We start from the raw sequence: 27047 nt of genomic DNA, 5'->3' as shown, positions 1-27047 counted from the left end.
CGGGATCTTTCTTGGTTTCTTGTGCTCCTGCAGTTGAAAATAGCCTCTGAGTTGCAAAATGCAGTTAAATAATCAGATAAGGTTCATGATTTTTCTTTAACACATTCACATTAATGAGTTAACAGTGTTTTGGGAGTTAACAATGTAAAAATAAGTTGCTTTAATTTATTAATAAGCATAGTTTAATATAAGGCTATTCATAAGCTATATTTGTAGATACAGCTGATTTATTTCTTTAATGTTTAAGATTTATTTAAAGTGTTGACACCTCACAGCAAGAAGGTCGCTGGTTCGAACCTCGTCTCAGTTGGTGTTTCTGTGTGGAGTTTGCATGTTCTCCCTGCCTTCGCGTGGGTTTCCTCCGGGTGCTCCGGTTTCCCCCACAGTCCAAAGACATGTGGTACAGGTGAATTGGGTAAGCTAAATTGTCCGTAGTGTTTGAGTGTGTGAGTGGATGTTTCCCATAGGTTGTGGCTGGAAGGGCATCCGCTGCATAAAAGCTTGCTGGATAAGTTGGCGGTTCATTCCGCTGTGGCCACACCGGATTAATAAAGGGACTAAGCCGACAAGAAAATAAATGAACGAAAGATTTATTTAGGCTACTACAGAAAAACATACTGTTTCTCTGTTTTGTAACCGAATGTTTGTTTATTAAACTAACATTATACTAATTTAGAGAGACATTGGGCCCTATCATACATCCGGTGCAAGGCGTGACGCAATAGTTGCAAGTTTCAGCTTATCGCAAGAGTCGTTTTGATGTTTTGCAGCACACTGTTTAAATATCACATGCATTTGCGCTGATATGTGCGCCCATAGGTGTTCTGCTCTAAAAAAGTAGGTGTGTAAAGACACATTGTTGACGCATTGCTATTTTTAAGATTTAAAATAGTCTGCTCAATGGACCAGCTAAGAGATGGTCTAAAGTCCAGCGCAAAGCCCGTTAGTTGTGCGCCTCGCTTCAACATTTCTTAATACACACAGGGTGTACAGCAACACACAAATATCTTTACAAATGGAAAAGAATTAAAGGAATAAAATATTACAAAAATTATTATTTTCTACATAAATATAAACACCACTGCCTCCATACTTTCATCTCAGGGGGCTTTTTCAGTTTATTCATGACAATTTGCTTTTGTTTAATGTTGTTATATGTAGTATTATTTATTATATGCTGATTTTTATATTTGTTTTATTAAAAACAAGTTTAGATTTGTCCACCTGTCAGGTTTTGGACCACATGGAGCACAGCATGTGTGTTTGGATATAACTCAGGTTTTTGAGCACACTTCATTATTATTGTTCATTTATTCATTTGCTGGAAATTAGAACTGAATTTAGAAACAGTTTTGAAGCAAATCATTGTTCTTAACAAACTAAATTAATTATTTGTAGGCTAATGGATGTCTGTGTGTACAACACGTTTCCTTATCCACGGTAGAGAGTGAAAGTTGATAATGAGGAGGCTCATCTCATTCTGGCGCCGCAGATGATCTGTTTAACTGTTTTCTCGCTAGTGAAATTTCTACTGCATATGCGACCAAAACGGTCACAATTTCAAGCCCTGCATAAAAGGTAACTGTAATCTGATTAGAAGTAGTTTACTCCAATTACAAGTACCAGATTTTTGTAATCTGATTACGTAATCCAGATTACATGTAATCCAATACTACCCAGCTCTGCACAGCACGTACAGGCACGACTGAAAGGGAATTACTGGGTTGTACAGAGTGTGTGTGGTGATGTTAATGGAGTGTGGAGTGTGTTGTCTCTGAACGGCTGCTTGTTGCATGACTTCAGTGGAAAATCTCCAGAGTGTCGGAGCTTTAAGGAGGCGCCGGATGGATCAATAATACTCGCAGAGCTGTTACTGTACGCCTCAGACTGTGTCTCTTCTGCTTTCAACACTAATGAGAGTCACAATCCTGAAGAGTTTTAAGAGAGCTTAATATATAATATATGCCTGTTGTATCGATTACATTTTTGCTATAACAGTATATGCAATATTCGGTGATGCATTAAGTTTATTTTGTTTGTCCTGCATCCGTGGGTTGCATGCATGCATTGTTTATTCAAATCCGACCAATCAGATGGGAATGTGATATCTTTAGCCCCGCCTTCTTAGTAGATGCTATTGGACAGAGCGCCTCAACGGTGAACATAGAAGCGAAACAATCCACCTGAAAAATAGTGTAGTAATTTATAGTTAATACTTAATACTTCAGTGTCTTAGAAGCGTTCCATAGTAAACTTCTTAATCTGTGTATTTGTTCAAAATTGTATTGAATTGCATGTAGTATATCAGTGCAAATAAGCACTTTCATACATTTTATAATAATTTTGCCATTGCACATTGAATTCCATGTAGTCTATCTGCTCAGATGTGCACTTTGATTAATTTAAATAATCAATTTGCCAATATGTATTAAATTGCATGTACTATCTGCTCAAATGAGCACTTTTATTACATTGAATAGTCATTTTATCTTTACATATGTTGCATTAGTGCAATAAGCACTGAACTGAATTGCGTATACTACATCTAACTGTATATTCATGTATTATTTCTGCTCAAAAAAGCACTTTGATTATTTTTTCCTAATCATTTTACCATTACATATTAAATTGCATGCAGTATATTAATGCAAATAAGCACTTATTACATTTAATAATCCTTTTTAGATTTACATATTGAATTGCATGTAGTATATCTGCTCATACATGCACTTTTATTAATTTTAATAATCAATTTGCCAATATTTATTAAATTACATGTACTATATCTTCTCTAATAAGCACTTTTATTACAATAAATATTTATTTTACCTTTACATATTAAATTGCCTGTAGTATAAAAAAGCTTTTATTATAAAAAGCTCTTTTATTATTTTTTATAGTCATTTTACCTTTACATATTAAATTGCATGTAGTATATCTAACTATATGTCCTGTTGTTAAATTGCATGTACTATATCTTCTCTAATAAGCACTTTTATTACAATAAATATTCATTTTACCTTTACATATTAAATTGCATGTAGTATATCTAACTATATGTCCTGTTGTTAAATTGCATGTACTATATCTTCTCTAATAAGCACTTTTATTACAATAAATATTCATTTTACCTTCACATATTAAATTGCATGTAGTATACTAGTACAAATAAGCACTGAATTGAATTGCGTATATTAAATCTCACCATATATTCATGCACTGTGCTCAGAAAAGCTATTTTATTATTTTTTATAGTCATTTTACCTATTGAATTTCATGTAGTATATCTGCTGAAATATGCACTTATTTAATCAAATAATCAATTTACTATTACTTATAAAGTTCAATGCAGCCTATTAGTCAAGCACTGAATTGAATTGCGTGTACTGTATCTGCTCAAAGGGACTTATTTTTCTTTTCATTTTACTATTACATATTGCATGTAGTATATCAGTGCAGGTAAGCACTTTTATTACACTTAATAATTATTTTAATATTGGATATTGAATTGCATGTACTATATCTGCTCAAATATGCAGTTTTATTAATTCAATTAATCAATTTACCATTATACATGAAATTGCATGTACTATCTTCTCAAATAAGCGCTTTATTTACATTTAATAATCAATTTACCATTACGTATTAAATTGCATATAGTATTTCAGTGCAAATAAGCACTGAATTGAATTGCATATAGGATATCTGACTATACATGTCCAGATGTTGAATTGCATGATTTATCTGCTTAAAAAAAAAGCACTTTTATTATTTTTTTGTAGTCATTTTACCATTACGTAATAAATTGCTTGTAGTATATCTTCTCAAACATGCACTTTTATTGCTTTAAATAATCAATGTACCATTACATATTAAATTGCATGTAGTATATGGGTCAAAATAAGCACTGAATTGAATTGCATGTACTAAATCTGCTCAAAAAAGCACTTTTTGTAGTCATTAAACATGACAAATTTAATTGTGTGTAGTATTTCAGTGCAAATGAGTTTTCTCTTAATTTTATAAGCTGTAGTAAGTATTAAAAGTATCTTGCAAACTTTAGACTCCATGGCCTCCATTTCATAGCTTGTTTTTCGTTGTTTGAGAAGCACATGGCCTTGTACACACACACACACACACACACACACACACACACACACACAGTGGACAGCTGTGACCAGTTGTAGGTTTCTCTACAGTTTTAAGCTGCTGGACGCTCTGTATGCATATTGAGTTTATCAACTGCTGAGGAAAAGCATAGAGCTGGGCTCAAATCCAGCATAACAGGCCCGTTTTACAGCCTGTGTGTAAAACACTGTCTACTCCCTATCGTTTTGACAGTTTGCATGGATCTGGGGTTAAAGAAATGCTTGTTCGTGTTCATGCGCGAATGATGAAATTGCATGCTTTTAAATCAGCATGTTTGGTTGTCCGCCGTACAGATGAGGTTACACTGGAAAGACTATCAGTTAATGAGCAGTTGATTCACAAGTGTTTATTTGTGATGGTGAATTGCATTATGGGATGTTGATCTGCTCTGTCCACTTCTGATGTTGAACATTTAAATCTGCAGTTTAATAAAGGGACTTTTGTTGACATTTTAGTCATTTAAAGTAATATTATAATGTAGAAGAGATATGAACGCTTAAGCTTTCCTGTAAAATATGGTGGGTTATTGGGGATGTTGTGGGTTTCTTAGGTTATTAAAAGTGTTTTCTGTCTCTTGTTTAGCCTGATTCAGTGTAAGCTGCACAATTAATCATTAAAAGATCGGGATCTCAACACCCACGCAACATCAATTATAAATGATGCTGATTTGCAAATGTTTATCGATCCTAAGAGATTAAATCATTTAATGACACTCTGAAATAAAAGTTGTAGGCAGCGATTACAATAACAACCCGCCATCAGAAACACACCACTGAATAATTCTTCAGAAATGATCATCTAGCGATGAAACATGAAGATTTATGAGTGAATAACTGCATCATTTATTGAAGATGAGACTAAATAAACATGATAATGTTAATTTCTACATTCAGTGTTATCAGCTACTGTAGGAATTCTTCTCAGCACTGAATATTTCCGTTTATTGTTATTCAGCTGATTATTTCTTCATGCAGTGCTGTTTCTGTCATAAATGCAAAGCAAATGACATTAGTCTCCTCCCCTTTTTGGCTGATGTGAAAAATGGTTTGATCCATGACTCGATGAAACCCGAACTGTGAGATTCGCGATCCGTTTCACCACTAGTCAACAGTCATCATTAAATCCCTGAGCATGTAAAAGTGAGCAGTCTTGTTTTCTGCGCTGCTAGGTGTTAGCATGAACACACGCCGGCCTGCTTGTTGCATCATGGGTAATTAATGGACTCCATTGACCTACATTGAGTTCAGTGTAAACAATCATTTGTGTGTGCGCGCATGTGTGTGTGTGTGTGTGGGCAACAAGTGTCCAGTTGTTGGTCTGCATTGCTGTTTACCTACTCGAGCGCTCGGCTGCAGTTTTTCCCTCGGGTCGCTCATTTATTCCACTCTCACATAGCTGACATTCCTTCCCAGCATTCCCCAGAAAGAGGCTTTAGCTGGAGGGAAGAGAGAGAGAGAGAGTGTGTGTGTCTTGTTCACTTCATACACTCAAAATGGCCTCTTGCTTTGAGTTTAGCAGTGTTGATTATATTGTGTGCACTAATGAAATGCAGTCGGACACGTTTGAAGGGCACCTCTTATGCAGAAATGTCTTTTGTAAGGGGTTTAAACACCGTAATGTGTGTCAGCAGTGTGTGAATATCTCCAGTAGACTCTGATGATGAAGCATGAATTATTGAGTTTGTTCTAATCAGACTTGATGAGTGAAACACTTTGATTGACATTCTCTCTTTGTACGTGTCTTCAGAGGGGGAAAGCCCCGCCCACTAGTGCCCATCTCTCCATCATTAGCATAAACAGCAGCCCTGAGTGAGAAGCAGTTGTCCATTAGAGTGCATTACAATGCTGATATGGCATTAAACATGAATAACTGCCATGAAAATAACCTAAGATGCTGATTTGGCATTTAAATAAATTAATTCATTCATTATTAATCAATAAAATTACGATGCAAATAGCAGAAGCCGGCATGGCATTAGGAAAATTTCTCAAATAAATAAATTAATTAAATTAAATTAAAATTGCCACGAAAATAGCCTAAGATTCTTATGTGGCATTAAAATAAATGAGTAAATAAAATAAAATACAATTGCCATTAAAAATAGTCTAAGATGCTGACATGGTATTTAAAAATAAAAATTAATTAAATAAATAAATAAATAATTTTTTTCCATGAAAATAGCTAAGATGCTGTCATGCCATCAAAATAATATATAAATAAAAATAAACTTGCCGTAAAAATAGCCGAGATGCTGATGTGGCATAAAGAAACTAATTTGCCAAACAAATAACCTGAGCTGCTCACATGGCATTTTAAACAAAAAATGTATTAAGTAAATAAATAAAATAAAATTGCCATGAAAATAGCCTAAGATTCGTATGCGGCATTAAAATGAATAAGTAAATAATATAAAATACTATTGCCATTAAAAAATAGTCTGCTGACATGGCATTTAAAAATAAAAATTAATTAATAAATTTAAAAAAATTATTATTTTTTTCCATGAAAATACGCTAAGATCCTGTCATGGCATCAAAATAATTAAAAAATAAAAACAAACTTGCCATAAAAATAGCCGAGATGCTGGCATGGCATTTAAAAAAAAAGTTTTAATTAATTAAATAAAATAAAATTGCCATGAAAATAGTCCAAGATGCTGATATGCTGGCATTTAAAAATAAAAATGTATTAATTAATTTGTTAAAATTGCTATTAAAGTAGCCTGAGCTGCTGACGTGGCATAAATAAATAAAATGAAAATAATCAAATAATTTAAATAAAATTGCCATAAAAATAACCTGTTATATTGAAATGGCATTTAAAAACAAGAATTAAATAAATAAATGAATGAATAAAATAAAATTCCTATGTAAATAGCCTAAGATTCTGACATGGAATCAAAATAAATAAATAAATAAACTTGCCATGAAAATGGCCTAAGATGCTGATGTGGCATAAATAAACAAATTTGCTATAAAAATAACCTGAGCTGCTCGCATGGCATTTTAAACAAAAATGTATTAAATAATTAAATAAAAAAAATGAATTGCCATGAAAATAGCCTAAAATTCTTGTGCCATTAAAATAAGTAAATAAAATAAAATACAATACAATTGCCATTAAAAATAGTCTAACATGCTGACATGGTATTTAAAAATGAAAATTAATTAAATAAATACTTTTTTTTTTTTTTGGCATCACAATAATAAATAAATAAACAAACTAGGCATAAAATAGCTGAGATGCTGGCATGGCATTAATTATTTTTTTTTTAATTAATTGAATAAAATAAAATTTCCATGAAAAGAGCCTTAGATGCTGATGTGGCAATAAAATAAATAAGTAAATAAAACAAAATTTCCATAAAAGTAGCCTCAGATGCTGACATGGTATTTAAATAATAATAATTATTATTATTTAAATAAAATTAATAAAAAAACTCTTTCCATAAAAATAGCCTGAGATGCTGGCATGACGTTTTGAAATAAATAAAATACAATTGCCATGAAAATAGTCCAAGATGCTTATGTGGCATTTAAAAATAAAAATGGATTAATTAAATTATTAAAATTGCTCTGAAAATAGCCTGAGCTGGGGACGTGGCATAAATAAATGAATTAAAATTGCCATAAAAATAGCCTGTTATGCTGACATGGCATTTAAAAACAAGAATCAAATAAATGAATAAAATAAAATTCTTATGAAAATAGCCTAAGATGCTGACATAGAATCAAAAAATAAATAAATAAACTTGCCAGGAAAATAGCCTAAGATCCTGATATGGCATCAAAATAATAAATAAATAAATGAACTTGTCATAAAAATAGCCTAAAATGCTGACATGGCTTTCAAAAAAATGTAATGAAAATACACATTACATACTTGCGTGAAAATAGCGTAAGATGCCTATGAGGCATAAATAAAGAAATGAATAAATAAGTTAAATTGTCATATAAATAACCTGAGATGCTGATCTAGAATGAATAAAAGAAGAAAAAATATTAAATTATGAAAATAGTCTGAGATACGTCTGAGAGACTTTCATGGCATTTAAAAATACAAAAAAATTATTAAATAAATAAATTAAATTTGCCATAAAAATAGCCTGAGACGCTGACATGACATTTAAATAAAGAAAGAAAAAAGAAAAGAAAAAAAATGCCATGAAAATAGCCTGATATGCTGACATGACATTTAAAAATAAAAATGTTTTAATAAATTAAATTAAATTAAATAGCCTAAATTGCCTAGGATGCTGATGTGGAATAAATAAATAAATGAATTAATAAAATTAAAATTGCAATGAAAATAGTCTGAGATGCTGTCAGGCATTAAAAAAATTAAAACTATATATTTATTAAATAAATTAAATTGAATTTCCATGAAAATAAAAAGTGTAAGCTTCTTACATGGCATAAATAAATTTGCCATAAAAATAGCCAGAGATGCTGACATGGCATTACAATAATAAATACATAAAATAAAGTAGTAAAAAAAAAAAAGTCTAAGATTAGAAAATGAAATAAATCATTAAATACAATGATGAATGACGGTTACAGAATTAAAGAGATGGTCTTGACACGAGGACGGCCAAGTAGCCACACGGTCCTCCAGAAGCTAGCCCAACACTGAAATGGCAAAAATGGCTTTAAAATATTCTCAACACATTATGACAGCTTTCATGGATCAGGGTCACACTTTACCTGTTAGAATTGAGTCTTTCATAATGTAGGATGAGAGTTTGTGTGTTTGCACACTGCAGTGTTGTGTATTGTGTGTTGATCTGTCTTTTCTCTCTGCTGTTTGCAGATTAAGATGGGTGGCGAGCCGCTGCCGCACATGAATAACTCGTCTCCAGTGGTCGATGCTTCGCTGTACGGATACGCTACACAGAAACGCTCGCTGGATGAAGGAGGTGAGATGCTAAACATCATTAATACTTCACTTTATACACTTTCAATACTGGTGGCAATAAAAGACTCATTTAATAGAGGTTTTGATTCAATCTTGCTGCAAAACATGAAATAATTTGTGGCAATATTTTTATTGATCGGAAATATTAATAAAAATAAAAGATACAAACAACTTTAGACTCAACTAATAAATAAGTGATTAAAGGGATGCATTTAATGCTCATGAGCGTAAACTAAGATGCTGAAATGAATAACAAAAATGAAAAAAATAGATAAATGAAATAGCTCATCATGCAAAATAGCCCAAGAAACTGACGTACAATAAATAAATAAATAAACAAATTATCACCATGAATACAGCTTAAGATGCTGACATGGCATACAAATTATAACAATAAAAAATAAATAGTTTTTTTATGCTATTTTCATGGCAAAAAAAAAACTATGTAAAAAAATACAAACATTTTTTTAAAATTAGTCATGCTAACATTTGCAATAAATAAATACAAATAAAAATAAATAAAAAAATAAATACATTTTCTCTCCACAAAAATAGCCTGATGTAAAGATGCTCACATGGCATTAAAAATAACTAGTGTACTATAAAAAAGTAAAAAATGCATAATTTGTTTGCCATGAAAATACACTCACCGGCCACTTTATTAGGTACACCTCACTAGTACCAGGTTGGACCCCTTTTACCTTCAGAACTGCCTTAATCCTTGGTGTTGTAGATTCAACAAGCTACTGGAAATATTCCTCAGAGATTTTGCTCCATATTGTCATGATAGCATCACACAGTTGCTGCAGATTTGTCGGCTGCACATCCATGATGCCAATCTCCCGTTCCACCACATCCCAAAGCTGCTCTATTGGATTGAGCTCTGGTGACTGTGGAGGCCATTTGAGTACAGTGAACTCATCGTCATGTTCACCAGTCTGAGATGATTGAGCTTTATGACATGCTGCGTTATCCTGCTGGAAGTAGCCATCAGAAGATGGAGACACTGTGCTCATAAAGGGATGGACATGGTCAGCAGCAATACTCAGGTAGGCTGTGGCGTTGATGCTCAATTGGTACTAATGGACCCAAAGAAAATCTCCCCCACACCATTACACCACCACCACCAGCCTGAACCGCTGATACAAGGCAGGATGATCCATGCTTTCATGCTGTTGAGGCCAAATTCTGCCCCGAGCATCTGAATGTGTCAGCAGAAATGGAGACTCATCAGAGCAGCAACGTTTCTCCAATCTTCTATTGTCCAGTTTTGGTGAACCTGTGTGAATTGTAGCCTCAGTTTCCTGTTCTTAGCTGACAGGAGCGGCACCCGGTGTGCTCTTCTGCTGCTGTAGCCCATCCGCCTCAAGGTTGGACGTGTTGTGTGTTCAGAGATGCTCTTCTGCAGAGCTCGGTTGTAACGAGTGCTTATTTGAGTTACTGTTGCCTTTCTATCAGCTGGAGCCAGTCTGGCCATTCTCCTCTGGCCTCATCAACAAGGCATTTGCGCCCACAGAACTGCCGCTCACTGGATATTTCCTCTTTGTCGGAGCATTCTCTGTAAACCTTGAGATGGTTGTGCGTGAAAATCCCAGTAGATCAGCAGTTTCTGAAATACTCAGAGCAGCCCGTCTGGCAGCAACAACCATGCCACATTCAAAGTCTCTTAAATCCCCTTTCTTCCCCATTCTGATGCTCAGTCTGAACTGCAGCAGATCCTCTTGACCATGTCTACATGACTAAATGCATTGAGCTGCTGCCATGTGATTGGCTGATTAGAAACTTGCATTAACGAGCAGTTGGACAGGTGTACCTAATAAAGTGGCCGGTGAGTGTACATGCATGTGCACACATACATGCAATTTCTTACCATAAAAATACCCTAAGATGCTGACATGGCATTTATAAAAATATGTATAAAAAATGAAAGTAGCCTGTGCTCAATTGGCATGAATAAATAACAAACATGCTCAAATTCTCACTGTTTAAATAGCTGAAGACACTCACTTAGCTTTAAAAATAATACTACCACTAGTGATAAAGTTTATTTATTAAGTATAGTTGCCTTGCCCTATATACTGACATGACATTACAATAAATAAAAATAAATAATGTTGCATCATGAAAATGATCACGGAAGCTGGTCCTATATTAAACTATCAAGCATACAGCAAAAAGCATCCCCTTGTTAATGAGTGCAAGTAAAACAGCAGCAGAATATTCCTCCATGCAGGACTTGATGTTTGTGCATTGACTGGAGTTTCTGCTCTTCTGCTGCTTGCGAAACTTCATGAAACAGTCAGAAAAAGCAGTGCTAGAGTCGAGCTTCAGGAAGTGAAAGCTGTGTGTGTGTGGTCAGAGCTCAAACACACTCAAGAGCTGCACTTCAACAATCTGTGTGTGTGTGTGTGTGTGTTGCATGATATTGTGTAATGAATTTCCTCCAGTATAATTAAGACATATATTCATTAGGCATTGCTTTCTTGATTTGTGGTGGCGTTGGGCAGGAATGTGTGTTTATTTTAATGTCCTAAAACCTTCAAAAATGTACTCCTGAAACTAGGTTTCCTTTAAGACTATTTATATTTTTTTTCTTTAATTTTTATCGCAAGAATGGGTCACTTTTGTTTTAGATTTGCTCATTTTAATTAAGAAACTATAATAATAATACTTTATCATAATAATTGTTAATATTATTATTATTATAATTATTATTATTATTATGTAAAACCACAGAGCCGAGGTTTAAAATATGTTTTTTCATATTTATTCAGTAACCTGCGTCATTTTAAAGAAGTCAAATTGTAATTTTTCAAAGTGCAAAATAAGTTTAAGTTTCTATCAGAAATTGTGTGTGAAAATCCAAACCCCATGCTTTATTTATTTATTTATTTATTTATTTATTTATTTATTTATTTATTTATTTATTTTATATAATAAAAGCTCCTTTTTAGGGTGAACACAAAAGAATGTGCTTTTTGTGTTTCTATTTTGTGTGTTTCTTTAAATGCAAATGAGATGCAGCTCCCCCGCCCCCCTTTCCAGAAGTGGGCGGAGTCATTACAGCATGTGCTTCAGATTCTCTGACAACAACAGACCATGCTTTAAAGCACTTTAAACCTCCTTATATGTGGATTTCATTTCATTTTTTTATAATACAGGTTATGAATGTTTGTTTCATCAGCCAGACTGTCAAATTATCTTCTGTATTTTTGACAGTAATATTAATATATAAGTTTTGTTTCCTGCAGTGGCAAACCAGCTTGGTGCAATGGTACATGGTACAAGGTGAGTTTTATTCTATTGACTCTCTTATTCTCTGCTATTATTGTGTGTTTCTGCATGTTTGTAATGCTGATGTTGTTGTGTAGGGCTATAATAACAGAAGACTTCAAAGTGCCTGATAAGATGGTTGGATTCAGTAAGTATTGCAGATGAGGATTCATTCATTTATTATTGTGGAAACACATGGGCTTTACGATCAAATGGCTCTAACAGGGTCCCCGCGGGGTCTTAAAGTATTAAAGTCTTAAATAAAAAAATCTAAATTTATGGCTTTAAAAAGTCTTAAATTCGCTGTTCTAGGTCTTAAATATTTTTGCACAGGTCTTATTTTTGCGATGTCCATGTAACGCTACATCTAATGCTCATTTAAATTATTTTTTTTGCTGTTGCTTGGTTTTTGGGGTGTTGTAGTTCATTATTTCACAAGTCCAATTGTAATTTGCGGTATTACAACTACAAAAAAATCAACTTGCAATAGCCAATCAGCTTTCTGTTATTAAACTCAGTGCGCGTGGCGAATGTGACGTCATCGCTGTGTTTGCGGAAGTTCGATTTGAGTGCGCGCGACATTATTTCGGCTGGCAGAGTATGCCGTTATTTCACTGACACATGTCGCAAGCGCAGTTTTATAAGTCGGGAGCGCTGTAATACGAGAGAGCGAAATTTAAATAACTTTATTTTACCCCTAATTTTGTGCTTTTACATTTTCTCTCGCGTGTTTTTGATATTGCGATATAGGTCTTAAATTTAATACTTAATGGTCTTAAAAAGGTCTTAAAAGGTCTTAAATTTGACATTGAGACCCTGACTAATTGTTTAATATGAAATACTGCTTTTAAATTACCCCATTAATTAGATTAAATATGCATAAAAGAATTGAAATGCATTTAAATACTTTAATTTGCAAATGAATATTCAGAATGCACTAATTTTGCAATAAACTTATTTTGGTTTGTATTTCTTTTTTACAAATTTGAACAGAACATGGTACAAATCTGAAAACATATAAGCAGCTTGTAGACTAAAAGTGACTTATTTACTGGAACTTTGACTTCCTCAATTCAGCAAATGTTTAAAGACGTGTTTGAAAGTTTTTTTGTTTTTATAAATGACAAATATATTCATATCCATATCACCCATTACTAATCTGAATACATTTTTATATCATTAAAAGGAGATTTTACTTTTATATTTTAATTATTTGACGTTTTTGTTATAGTTATGTTATTCATGTTTTATTTTATTTGTTAATACCGAATCACATAATTATAACTGTTATTTTGTGGATACATTTCTCAGTATTTATGAGAGTTTATTTATGATTTAGTTATTTAATCAGCACACAATGTAATTAGTGATTATTTTTTTAAATGTAATCCTTTACTCAGCATTTAATACATGCACTTTTTGGTGTAGTTTATATTTATATATAATCTATTTCAGTCATTCACTCTTTAGTGTAACAGGCCAGCTTGCCCATTTTGTTGTTACATCACAACTTCCTGTATTTTGGTTATTACATGTTTTTATTTTGTGCTCTCGGGGGTTTGCTGAATGTCTACATCATCGTTTTTGTGCATCGTTAGTTTCAAAACGAGAACAATTTAATAGTGAACAAAATATAAAACTATATTGTTGTGTGCAGTTATTGGACGGGGCGGCGAACAGATCACCAGAATTCAGCTGGAATCCAACTGCAAGATCCAGATCGCTGCTGGTGAGTTTACCTTCAGTTCATATTTCATGTCATTTAATTGCATAAATGAGCAAATAGTGTGTATAAGTGATCTGCTCAATTCTTAAAAACTCTATTTAATTATTGTGTCGCAAATGGCTCTTTTTACGTGTTGTGCATTTAGTTTCTGTTGTGGATTTTATTTGTGAGTTGCCTGTATTTATCTCTGTTTTCCGTCCACAGACAGCGGTGGTATGATGGATCGGCCCTGCACCCTGACCGGGACCCCAGAGAGTATCGAGTAAGACGAAATAACCATCAATATTCTTCTCTTAAAGAACAGTTTAACCCACCAGAAAACACTCAAAACGTGTCATTGCATCAATTTACTTGTATAAATGTGTGCAAATATATTCATTTATTAATTTATATTTGTATCTAATATACTGTTGAATATCATGTTAATGTTTAGATGTTTTGTGTACAATATTGTGCTTTGTGTGTGTTACAATGTTCAATACAGCTCTTAGCTTTAGTGAGTAACTGGTCTTGGGCTGCAGGGTGATAAGGCAGTGGCAGTAATATCAACCTTTGCATAAACAGATGATGTTTAATAAAGGGTATTTCTTTTAAATTGCACAATAAATGCAATTTAATTAACAAAACGTACAATTAAACTTACCTTACGCCTCTTTGGAGTGGAGCTGCACAAATGTTGAATCTGTATATCCTGCATTTTGTGTCCTGTCCTGTTGCATTGAGCTTGATTAACCAGTGGTCGTCTCTGATTGGCTGTTTCCAGGCAGGCTAAGCGTCTGCTGGGTCAGATAGTGGACCGCTGTCGGAACGGGCCGGGTTTCCACAGTCAGATGGACGGCAGCAGCGCGGTGCAGGAGATCCTGATCCCGGCCAGTAAAGTGGGCCTGGTCATCGGGAAAGGAGGAGACACCATTAAACAACTGCAGGTCAGTGCCATAGCCTGAAAGTCACACGTGCATTAATGCAATAATGGTCACACTTTACTACGGACACTTTGCACGTTTGCGTGCTTCTCCTCTGCAGAAGTGGTCATAGTTGGTAAACTCAGAGAGCAGTTAATAGGAGAGCACTACAAATAATTTATTTACAATCCTATTTGCTGAAATAATTCAGCTTTATTTGTATAGCGCTTTTACAATGTAGATTGTGTCAAAGCAGCTTCACATAAATGGTCATAGTAACTGGATCAGTGTGGTTCAGGTTTTAGTGTTTAAGTTCAGTTCAGTTCAGTTTAGCTCAGTTCAGTGTGATTTAATCATTACTGAGAGTTCAAACACTGAAGAGCAAATTCATCGATGCGTAGCTCTACCAATCCTGAACCATGCGAGGCAGTGGCGACAGCAGAGAGGGAAAAAAAACTTCACCTGATGGGAGTGAAGAAAAAAACCTTGAGAGAACCAGACTCAGTTGGGCACGACCATTTTAATTTCTCCGCTGGCCAAAAGTCTTGTGCAGAGCTTCATTCGCCGTGGTTTGACTGCAAAACTCCAGGATGGTGTTATCTAGACTTTCAGAAAGAGGAAAACAACAGTGTGAGACTGATAGCGGCAGCCAGAGGAGAGAATCATGTCAGATTTACTGTCCTGCCCCGTATACACACTGCATTACACACACTATATTAATATCAACAGTAGAACTGACAAACTGTAGCTCTTCCCAACATGAAAGCCAGCAACAATCAACAATGCATGATTATTTGCAATCAATAAATGTGATTAAAATGAAAGTCAATGGGGCAAAAACAGCACCAACACAACCAAAGGAGAGTCAATCTGGGCTGCGTTTCCCAAAACCATCGTTAGCCAAGTAAGGTAGCAAGTTTTGTCATTGCAAACATAGTTCGTTTATTTGCCGTTTATCGTTGGTTTATCATTCCAACGAACATTCGCAAAATTTGTGCACTTGCACTCCAACAACTCAGGAGCTGTAGTTAGAAACATAGTACTCATACATTGCTATCCGAACCGTGCCCATACCCGTTTCCTGGATCATTTGAGAAGTGTGAGTGCGCTGAATCGGGCTCAGGCATGGTTCACTTGGCCGGCCTGGTAACTAGACAGAATAGACAGGAATATATTGATCTGTGCCCCGCTGCAGAGTGCAGACGCGAAAGTCTGCTCTCCCGCGGTGCGAACCCGCGCGTGAGACACAGGCGTGACTCTCGGCTATTTTGAAGAATACACACCTACGTTACACAGAGCCCAACATGGAAGTTTGTGATTGGGTCAGCCCAATGTCAATAAAGAAAAGAACCAATGGGCAGTGGATTGTCACCCGGCTCTGTCCGGAAAAGAAACATCTTACTTTCAGAGCGTGACAGACAGCTCACAGCACCGTCAATCACTGAGGCAGAAAGACGTGACAGTCTGCTGAGTGTTTTATGGGCCGATCAGATCATAAGAAGATGATCAGCCCGGCCCAAAAAGTACGTCGAAACAGCGGGAAACTTGCGGGCGTCTGCCCTGGCCACAACAGAAAAAAAACAAACTGTTTATTGCGTTAATTTTTTTAAAAGCGTTAATTATTCAAATTAATCACATGTGTTAACGCGTTAATTTTGACAGCGCTAATATATATATATATATATATATATATATATATATATATATATATATATATATATATATATATATATATATATATATATATATATATATATATATATATATATACACATATGCATATATATATACACATATGCATATATATATACACATATGCATATATATATATAACAACTTGTATTTGGTCATATCTTTAACTTAATTGTATTGTATTGCAATAATGTGCACCTTTTGTAAAGCTGCTTTGAATCAATTTTATAAAATAAAATGATTAAAAGCACTATGTAAATATACTAGAATTAAATTGAACTACTAATAATAATAATAACAACAATTAAATAGGCTTGACCGTTACACTGTGTGTATACACCATTGAGGACTGTTTTAAAGTAGAATGTGTGTGTGTGTGTGTGTGTGTGTGTGTGTGTGTGTGTGTGTGTGTGTGTGTGTGTGTGCAGGAGCGGACAGGAGTGAAGATGATCATGATTCAGGACGACCCCATGCCCACCGGATCAGACAAACCCTTGAGAATCTCCGGAGACCCCTACAAAGTGCAGGTGTGTATGTGTGTACTTGTTTATGTGGTTTACAAGGACATAATTGTGTATAATGCCATGGGTATGAGTTAGTTGGACTGTATTAATGTGGTTTATGAGGACATGCATTGTGCTGTTGTAACTTAAAATGCTTAAACATCATACTCAACAGGTTAACAGGGTCTTTTGGACTAGAATTATGGTTTGCTGTGAGGGTAGGAGTGAAGGAGGACCATATAAGCAGCTGCCTTTACTTTGTTTTATAAAATACATCACGCCTATGGAGAGTCTTCATAAAACACATACTATAAGTGTGTGTCAGGTTTTCCGCTGGGTCTTAATGTCTTAAATTTCAAAAACTGTATTTTAGGCCTTAAATTCACTGAAATCTTGTGTTGTATGCCTTTTCATCAATCATTTTAAATGCAACTTAATTTTTTCGATCTCCATGTAAAGCTACACAATTGGGCCGATATACATTCCAATCACCAACAATGCATCTCAATAATACTTTTACCAAACCTTCTGGACAGACTGTTGTTCATACATTTAGTTTTTAAGGAAAACTATGTAAACATTTTTAAAGAGAGCATGTATACAGCGAGGGTTTGTTTGTTTTGATGCATTATTTAATATATGTGGAAAGGAACTTTTGTTGATAAGGCAAGTAAAAATGTTTTCCATTGGATCAAGTGGGACATTAGAGAAAAATTCATAGCGTTTAGTCCTGTATATGTCTAAAATTTAGTTCCTTATGGTCTCAAAAAGGTCTTTTAAAAGAATCATTCAATTCTTGATTTTCAATCTAGTGTATTCAAGGTTCTTAAATTGTGTTGCTTGCATAATTCATCGTACTAAGCAGGTAATGCACTTGTTAAATGGTGACGTGTTGGTGATGTATGTAATACTGTTTTCGGGTTCAAGCCGCCATTCACTTGAGTGGAGAAATCATTCGTTTATGATCACTTTTTATTCCTATCACACATTAAAGTTAATTTTATATAAAATCAAAGTGTACACAACAATCTCTGGGCTTGCTGCATAACAAATACCAAAATTAACAATTTATAAAACAATGAATCACTTTCTGGCCATCGGATATTAGGCATGGACATATATATTGCGATCGTGATTTTCGAAACTATTAAATCGCTTTGTAAACGTTTATGATTACCATTTCATGAGTCTCCCCATACAGTTGAATAGAGCACTTGGACCCGGAAGCCGCTCTGTGTGACGTCACACTTAACAAGCGGATAATAAACTGTTTCAGTAAAATAAAATCAATGTTTTTGCCTTTGCATAAAAAACAAAGAAACTCCGGAGTCTGCGCTTGTGCCTCCAGCGTGTCTTTTTCATCTGCAACCTCCAAAATAAAAATAAATATAAGTGTAACATGAAAGATACCTGCACTGTAAAACCCAACAGTCAACTTTATCAAATGAAATGAGTGGAGTTAACTCAAAATTGACTGAAAGTTAATTCTACTCATTTGAAAAGAGTTTTGAACTCGGTGTTGAAGATAATGAGGTAATTAAACACCTCATTACTTCAACTTAAATAGAGGAAGTTCACATTACTCGTATAGCAGCCTACTATCAAGTAGTAGCCGGCAGCTAGCTCTCTGCAACTCTCACATGGTCGCCCACTGAAGCTAAGCAGGGCTGCGCCCGGTCAGTACCTGGATGGGAGACCACATGGGAACACTAGGTTGCTGCCAGAAGTGGTGTTAGTGAGGACAGCAGGGGGCGCTCAACCTGCGGTCGAAGGACATCCTTGGATTTTTAACGACCACAGAGAGTCAGGACCTTAGTTTAACGTCTCATCTGAAAGACGGTGCTCACTGAGCAGTATAGAGCCCCCGTCACTATACTGGGGCATTAGGACCAACACAGACCACCTGCTGACCTCACTAACACCACTTCCAGCAGCAGCCTAGCTTTCCCATGTGTTTTCCCATCCAGGTTCTGACCGGGCGCAGCTTCAGTGGGCAACCATGTGAGAAATGCAGAGAGCGAGCTGCCGGCAATATGATGTATATGCATGCAAATATGGAATTGACGCATTGTGTGTGTGTTCCAGCAAGCGCGAGAGCTGGTGGTGGAGATCATCCGGGAAAAGGATCAGGGAGATTTCAGGAGCGGACGCAGTGATTTCGGCTCCAGACTCGGCAGCAGCATTGACGTAAGAGCGCAGGCTAAAGCTAATGTGTTTAAGTTTTGTCATTTTATTGTGCGTTTATTAATATTATTATTAGTAGTAATATTGTGTGTTAAGTTCACCGCAGGGATATAATTTTAAAAGGAGTATAAGCTTAAATAGATATATATTTTTTATTTTATTTTTTTTTTTTACTACTTCCGGCCATTTTTATCTTTAAAACACCCAGATAATATATTGGTGGCTATCAATAATGAGTGTCATCATCATCATCATCAGGCCAATTTCTTTAAGCCGGTAAATAATGTATTGTTTACACTGGTTGAACCACTACACACACTTTTTGTGCCACTTTTTTTATAATTTTTCTGATATTCTTGTAACGTTGCAGATTTAAGCAACACATTTTTAAAAACTGCATCACTTAGTCAAATAGCTAATGGTAAACCGATATATCGGCTCATGTTTTTTTTTTTTTTTTTTTTTTTTTTTTTTTTTTTTGCTTTTTATTACTGGATCCACAGTTTTTCTTAATGATCAAACTGTATTAAAGGTTGTTGTTGTTTTTTTATTATTTATTTATTTATTTATATATATATATATATATATATATATATATATATATATATATATATATATATATGTATGTATATATATATATATATATATATATATATATATATATATATATATATATATATATATATATATATATATATATATATATATATATGACAAGTACAATTACTAAACTTTTGTAACACTTTCATCAGTTTTACCATAATTATTGGTTGACCCGATATATCGGTTTATTTCTTTATTTGAATTCATGCTCCTCCAAATATATTTTCTTGTTTGGTGAAGATAACTTTTTTGTATATTTAAGCAATATGCTTTTTAAAACTGACAATGCCTCATCATTTTGCCTTAATATTTAACAGTAAACTGATATATCGGCCCATATTTGATTTTTTTTTTTTTTTTTTGTCTTTTTGTCTTTTTGTTATTGAATCCACAGTTTTTCTTAATGGTCAAACCGTATTGGAGGCTGATTTTTATTTTATTTTTTATTTACAAATGACATGTACAACTTCCAAACTTTTATAACACTTTATTTGAATTCATGCTTCTGTGAATATATTTACTTGTTTGGCCAAGATAACTTTATTGTATATTTAAGCAACACACTTTTTAAAACTTCTCATTATTTTGCCCTAATAGTTAATGGTAAACCGATATATCGGCCCATTTTTGTTTTTATTATTAGGTCCACAGGTTTTTTTTATATATAAAATTGTAAAACTGAACATGTATGATACTTAAATCATGCTTAATGGGCAAAAATGTAATTTAAAGTTAAAAAAAACTTTAATTTTACAGTAATAGTTAGTGGTTAACTGATAAATATCGGTTCATATTTTGTTTTTAATGATCACTTTTATAAATAGGTTTTGTCTGGTTGACCAACTTTTAATTCAAACTTTTAATTTGTGATTTAATTGATTTAAAATTATAAAAAATTTTTGGAAACGTTATAGATATTTTTATTACTTTGTCATTTTAGTAAACAAAGTTAAACTAAAGTGAGAAGTATTTCCACAGCAGCTAGCTGAGAGTTATTGTTTGTGTTATTCTGAGTAGCAGTAGAGGTGTTTGTTAGCTAATATCGCTGTTATATATACACACACACACACACACAGGTGGCAGTGCCCAGGTTTGCGGTCGGGATCGTCATCGGCCGAAATGGAGAAATGATCAAGAAGATCCAGAACGATGCCGGCGTAAGGATCCAGTTCAAACCAGGTCAGAGTCACATCAGAGCACTTGCATCACATTTATGCTGATTCAGGTATGGTTTTTGTATGTGGGCGAGTAACTGTGTGTGTGTGTGTGTGTGTTTGTACCTGCTTGTGTGTTTTTATACCTGTGTGTGTGTGTGCGCGTTCATCTGTGTGTTTGTATGGCTTGTGTGAGTTTGTGTGTTTGTGTGTGTACACGTGTTTTTGTTTGTATACCTGTGTGTTTGTACCTGTTCGTGTGTGTTTTGTATGGATGTGTGCTTATAAGTGTGTCTGTGCATGTGTGTGTGTTTACGCGTGTGCGGGAGCATCATTTTGTGTGTTTGTATAAATGTTTTTTGCATACCTCTGTGAATACCTGTGCGCACGTCTGTGCACTTGTGTGTGCTCGTACATGTGTGTGTTTACCTGTGTGCACACGTCTGTCTGTGTGTGTTTGTATACCTGTTTGTGCATACCTTTGTGTGTGTGTGTGTGTGTGTGAGTACACACGTGTCTGTGTGTCTGTCTGTCTGTCTATCTGTGTGTTTGCATACCTGTGCAAATGACTGTTTTTGTTTTTACCCATGTGTGTGTGCGCTTGTGTGTCTGTGTGCTTGTGTGTCTGTGTGTTTTCTATACCTGTGTGTATACCTCACGAGCGTGTATACCTGTGCGAGTGTATACTTGTGTGTGCAGCGGATGATCAGATCTCCTCAGACTGTGAGTCGTGCAGGATCACTGCAGCGTTAAGGAGTTTACCGGAGGATTAATCTGCTGTTCTCTCGCATGTTTACACTGTTTACTCTACTCCTCATGAATATTCATGCAGCTCCGCTCTTCTTCTGTAGCACCTGTTGACTTTATTCACCTGCTGCGTTACAAATGCTGGTCAGATTTTAATGCTGTAAAGTAGTACAGTGCTGAATTTGATATAATAATCAGTATAAACAACAAATAAATGTGTAAGCATGTGTGGAATATTGTTTTTTTACATTATAATATGTGAAACTTTAAATTTGTTTGTAGTAGTTAATGTATAATCAATTCTTTTAATGGTAATTAATCAAAATTAAATGCATTTTATTTAATTGTAAAATAGTTAAACATTTTTGTATTTAATGCTTTTAAAATTACTTTTATTTATATTTTAATAATCTACACTGATTGTTCAATTTTAAATGTTGTTTATTGTATTTAATTGTCATTTTTTTCAGTGTAATGAAATGCATCTGCTTTCATTTTCTGCACCCGGATGGAAAATGCATCGATATTTTCCCATTTGAATGTCATTATTTATTAATTTTAGCATCAATAAATAATAAGTCATCAGAAAGCAATTAGCTAGACAATTGCGGTGCCGTGTAGCTGAATTAAAGTCTGCTCTGATGGCTGTAAGTTGTGCTTAGTTTAGAGAAGTGGCTTTAATTATCCGAGGATGAAATGCACATCATGCTTAAATGAGGCATAATTCATTTAACTGTATTTTATTGCATTTAATTAAAGCAGTGTTTACTTTGTAAACTCTTTGTGAAGTAAAATAAAACTGATACTAATTCAGACACTTAAAATGAGCAGAGATGTGTGGTTTGGGGTAAATGCTCATATTTGTCACTCATTCTTTTAGATTGGATTAGATTGAACTTTATTGTCATTACACATGTACAAGTACAAGGCAACGAAATGCAGTTTCATCTAACCAGGTGTTGACCAACTTAACTGATGGTAAACGGTAAACTGTAACCAACTTGACTGATGGTAACAGAATTGACTGATAGTAACTGAGTAGACGGTAACAGAGTTGACTGATGCTAACAGAGTAGATGGTAACTGACTTGACCATAACCAAATCGACTAATTGTTACGGAGTAGGCATAACCGGCTTGACGATAACAGAGTTGACTGATGGTAATAGAGTAGACTGCAACTAAGTTGACGGTAACCAAGAAGACTGTAACCAACTTGACCGATGGTAAAGAAAAAAAAGTAGGTGTAACCGACTTCACTGTAACCGAATTGACTAATGGTAACATAGTATATGTAACTGACTTGACGGTAACAGAGTTGACTGTCGGTAAACGAGTAGACTGTAATGGAGTTGACTGATGCTAACAGAGTAGACAGTAACAGACTTGATGGTAACTGACTTAAGGGTAACCGTCTTGACTGATGGTAACAGTAGACGTAACCGACTTGACAGTAGCAGAGTTGACTGTAACAATAGACTGTAACCGTCTTTACTGATGGTAACAAAGTGAACAAAACTGACTTGGCTGTTAACTGACCTGACGATAAATGACGTATCTTACTTGATGGTAACTGACTTGACTGATGGTAACAGTAGACTATAAACGACTTGGGTGAACGACTTGACGGTAACCAAGTTGATTGACGGTAACTGACTTAATGGTAACCGACTTGACAGATGGTAACAGAGTAGACTTTAACCGACTTGATGGTAACGGAGTTGACTGTAACTGACTTTTGACGGTAACCAATTTGACTGATGGTAAAAGAGTAGACTGTAACTAACTTGATGATTACGGACTTGGTGGTAACTGAGTAGACTGATGGTAACAAAGTAGACTGTAACCGACTTAACGTTAACTGACTTGACAGTACCCGTCTTGACTGATGGAAACAGTCAAAGTAACAAAGTAGACTGTAACCGACTTGACAATAACTGACTTGACAATAACTGACTTGATGGTAACCGACTTGACAGTAACCAAGTTGACTGGTGGTAACAGTACACTGTAACCGACTTATTGATAACCGACTTGATTGATGGTAGCAGAGTTGATTGAAGGTAACCGACTTGATGGTAACTGACTTGACTGTAGCCGACTTGATGGTAACTGACTTAACTGTAACCGAGTTGACTGATCGTAACAGTAGACTGTAACCGACTTGATGGTGACTAACTTGACGGTAACCAAGTTGATTGGTAATCGATTTGATTGTAAACGATTGACTGATTGTAACAGGTCAGTTACGGTCTACTGACTTGGCGGTAACGGAGTTGACTGATGGTAACAAAAAAGACTGTAACCGACTTGATGGTAATCGACTTGACGGTAACAGAGTTGACTGTTAGTAACTGAGTAGACTAATCTAGATGACTGGTAACAGAGTAGACCGTAACAGACTTGACTGATGGTAAAAGAGTAGACTCTAACAGACTTGACGGTAACAACTTCTCTGTATCTGACTTGATGGTAAGCATCTTGACTCATTTTAACAAAAGACGTAAGCGACTTGATGGTAACTGACTAGCAGAGTTGACGGTCAGTAACCAAGTAGACTGTAACCGAGTTGACTGATGGTAAAAGAGCTGACTATTACCGACTTGACTGAAGGAAACCGTCTTGACTGATGGTAACTGACTTGACGGTAACCGAGTTGACTGCTGGTAACTGTAGACTGTAACAGCCTTTGGTGACTAATTTGACGATAAATAAGTTCATTGACGGTAACTGACTTGATGGTAACCAACTTGACAGTAACCGAGTTGACTGGTGGTAACAGTAGACTGTAACAGACTTGATAACCGACTTGACCGATGCTAGCAGAGTTGATTGACGGCAACTGACTTGACTGTAACCGAGTTGATGGTAACTGACTTGACTGTAACAGAGTTGACTGATGGTAACAGTAGACTGTAACTGCCTTGATGGTGACCAATTTGACTATAACCAAGTTGATTGACAGTAACTGACTTGATGGTAACCGACTTGACGGTAACTGACTTGACAGTAACCAAGTTGACTGGTGGTAACAGTATACTAACCGACTTGATTGATGGTAGCAGAGTTGATTGACAGTAACTGGCTTGATAGTAACTGACTTGACTGTAACCAAGTTGACTGTTGCTAACCGTAGACTGTAACCAACTTGACTGTAACCATCTTGATTTGATGGTAATCGACTTGATGGTAACCGATTAACTGATGGTAATAGAGTTGACTAACCAAGTTGACTGATGGTAACAGAGTAGATGGTTCCCGATTTGACTGATAGTAAAAGAGTAGACTGTAACTGACTTGACGGTAACCGACTTGACTAACTAACTCGATGGTAACCAATTTGACAGTAACTGACTTGACAGTAACCAAGATGACTGGTGGTAACAGTAGACCGTAACAGACTTGATAACCGACTTGACTGATACGAGCAGAGTTGATTGACTGTAACTGACTTGACTGTAACCATCTTGACTTGATGGTAACCGATTAACTGATGGTAATAGAGTTGACTAACCAAGTTGACTGATGGTAACCGAGTAGACTGTAACTGGGTAACCTCAACAATACACTGGGCAAATTGACTCCATTATGGTTATGTTCGTGGCTGTTTTTGTCCCATTGAGGTTTATTGCTCTTCACTCTGATCTCATATCCCAATGTGTGCGTTTCAGATGATGGCATCAGTCCGGACCGGGTGGCTCAAGTCATGGGTCAGCCAGAGCGGTGTCAGCACGCGGTTCACCTCATCAATGAGCTGGTGCAGACGGCACAGGTAACAGCTCTGCTTGTATCTTTAGTGAAGTTCAGTGAACTTTAGCTGTGTGTCCTCATGACAGATTCTGCTCACCATCTTAAAACTCTGCTGCTCTTCTTAACTAGAAGATCATCATTACTAAAGTGAAATCAGCAACACACATAAAAATCGCTGACAAAAACTAAGTAGACATTTACAGCTTTTTAAGAGTTGAAAGGATGGAGGTGTAGGTGATGTAAATGTGATCTGCTAGTAAAAGTAAAGTGTGTGTTTGAGAGTCCGACATATGATGCTCAGTGTGTGTATGTGTGTGTGTTTTGCAGGAGCGTGATGGTTTTGGGGGTCCGCTCGGGCCCCGGGGTCGTGGAAGGGGTCGTGGAGACTGGAACATCGGCACTCCTGGAGGCCTGCAGGAGGTCACCTACACAATACCGGCTGATAAATGCGGCCTGGTCATCGGAAAAGGTCAGAACATTCTTCACATCTACAGCTACAGTTTTTCCTTTCCGATACGCCCGAGTATTGAACTAATAACTGAGTGTGTATCTGTAGAAACAGTTGTGTATACTACTACTTCTCGCCCTGTATAAATTCACAGAATTGATTTACAGTGTGCTTCAGGCCCTGTCCACACTAACTCTGGTATTTTCAACATGGCTGGGTTCACGATAAACGTGAAAGACGGAAATAAGGCAAAATTTCGAACATTTGCAGCAAACGCATCACATACTTTGTGTCTTTCACCCACTGGATGATAGTTCGCCTCTGTTCTCACATTTGCAATCTGTGTTTATGTGCTTTACGAAGGCTATAAACGGTGTATATATTCAATTGGAGCCCAGTAGATCCAGCAGCTCTGTGAGTTCACTCCTCCAGAAACTGTACCCGGATGGTGGAGGCTTTCAGTGGTGCTCTGTGTCGGCAAGAGGATTCCTCCTCGGACACCAACAAGAGGAAAATAAATGGAATGGAGTGTTACTCTCCGCTCAGAGGAATGGACTCTGGGCTTGCGGTATTAAGCAAAGCTTGCAGGCATAAGTCATTTAAAAAGATGATATCAGATTGGTTTATGGCTTTAAATATCGGGAATACTGCAGAAATTCTGGCTATCGGTATCACCTAGCATTTCCGATACTATTATCAGTATGAGAACAACCCTATCTACAGCCACAAAACAACAGTTCACTTGATTTATAGAGAGCATGAGGAGTTTCATGTTTGGTGTGTATTTATTTATTTATTTATTTATTAAATACACTGAAAACATCCCAGCTGTTCAAACATCCATGCAACTGTTTGAGTCTGTCATTTAAAATGCAATTAAGAAAGTCATTGAAAAGTCCTGTCAGAAACGCTCTGAAGGTGTGTGTGTGTGTGTGTGTGTGTGTGTTTTTGTGACATATCAGGACACAATCTGTATAATGACATGGGTATGACACAGGCATTA

The 27047-nt window shown here is 35.5% G+C and overlaps 1 protein-coding gene across 2 annotated transcripts in view; it reads left to right on the top strand.

Annotated features, from left to right (window-relative positions):
- fubp3 (far upstream element (FUSE) binding protein 3) overlaps nt 1-27047 on the top strand; it is a 47399-nt gene that overhangs the window by 8937 nt on the left and 11415 nt on the right. For both annotated transcript variants that reach the window (NM_001007776.1, XM_087251829.1), the window contains 11 exon segments: nt 8959-9064; nt 12315-12351; nt 12435-12484; nt 13994-14065; nt 14267-14324; nt 14826-14988; nt 17085-17183; nt 19245-19346; nt 21023-21125; nt 25518-25618; nt 25924-26065. In NM_001007776.1, coding sequence (NP_001007777.1) covers nt 8959-9064; nt 12315-12351; nt 12435-12484; nt 13994-14065; nt 14267-14324; nt 14826-14988; nt 17085-17183; nt 19245-19346; nt 21023-21125; nt 25518-25618; nt 25924-26065 — 1033 coding nt within the window.

Source organism: Danio rerio, chromosome 5, assembly GCF_052040795.2.
Source record: "Danio rerio strain M-AB ecotype USA chromosome 5, GRCz13ab, whole genome shotgun sequence".
Taxonomy (NCBI): domain Eukaryota; kingdom Metazoa; phylum Chordata; class Actinopteri; order Cypriniformes; family Danionidae; genus Danio; species Danio rerio.
The sequence above is the reverse complement of the archived record's forward strand: the minus strand, read 5'-3'. Positions and strand labels throughout refer to the sequence as shown.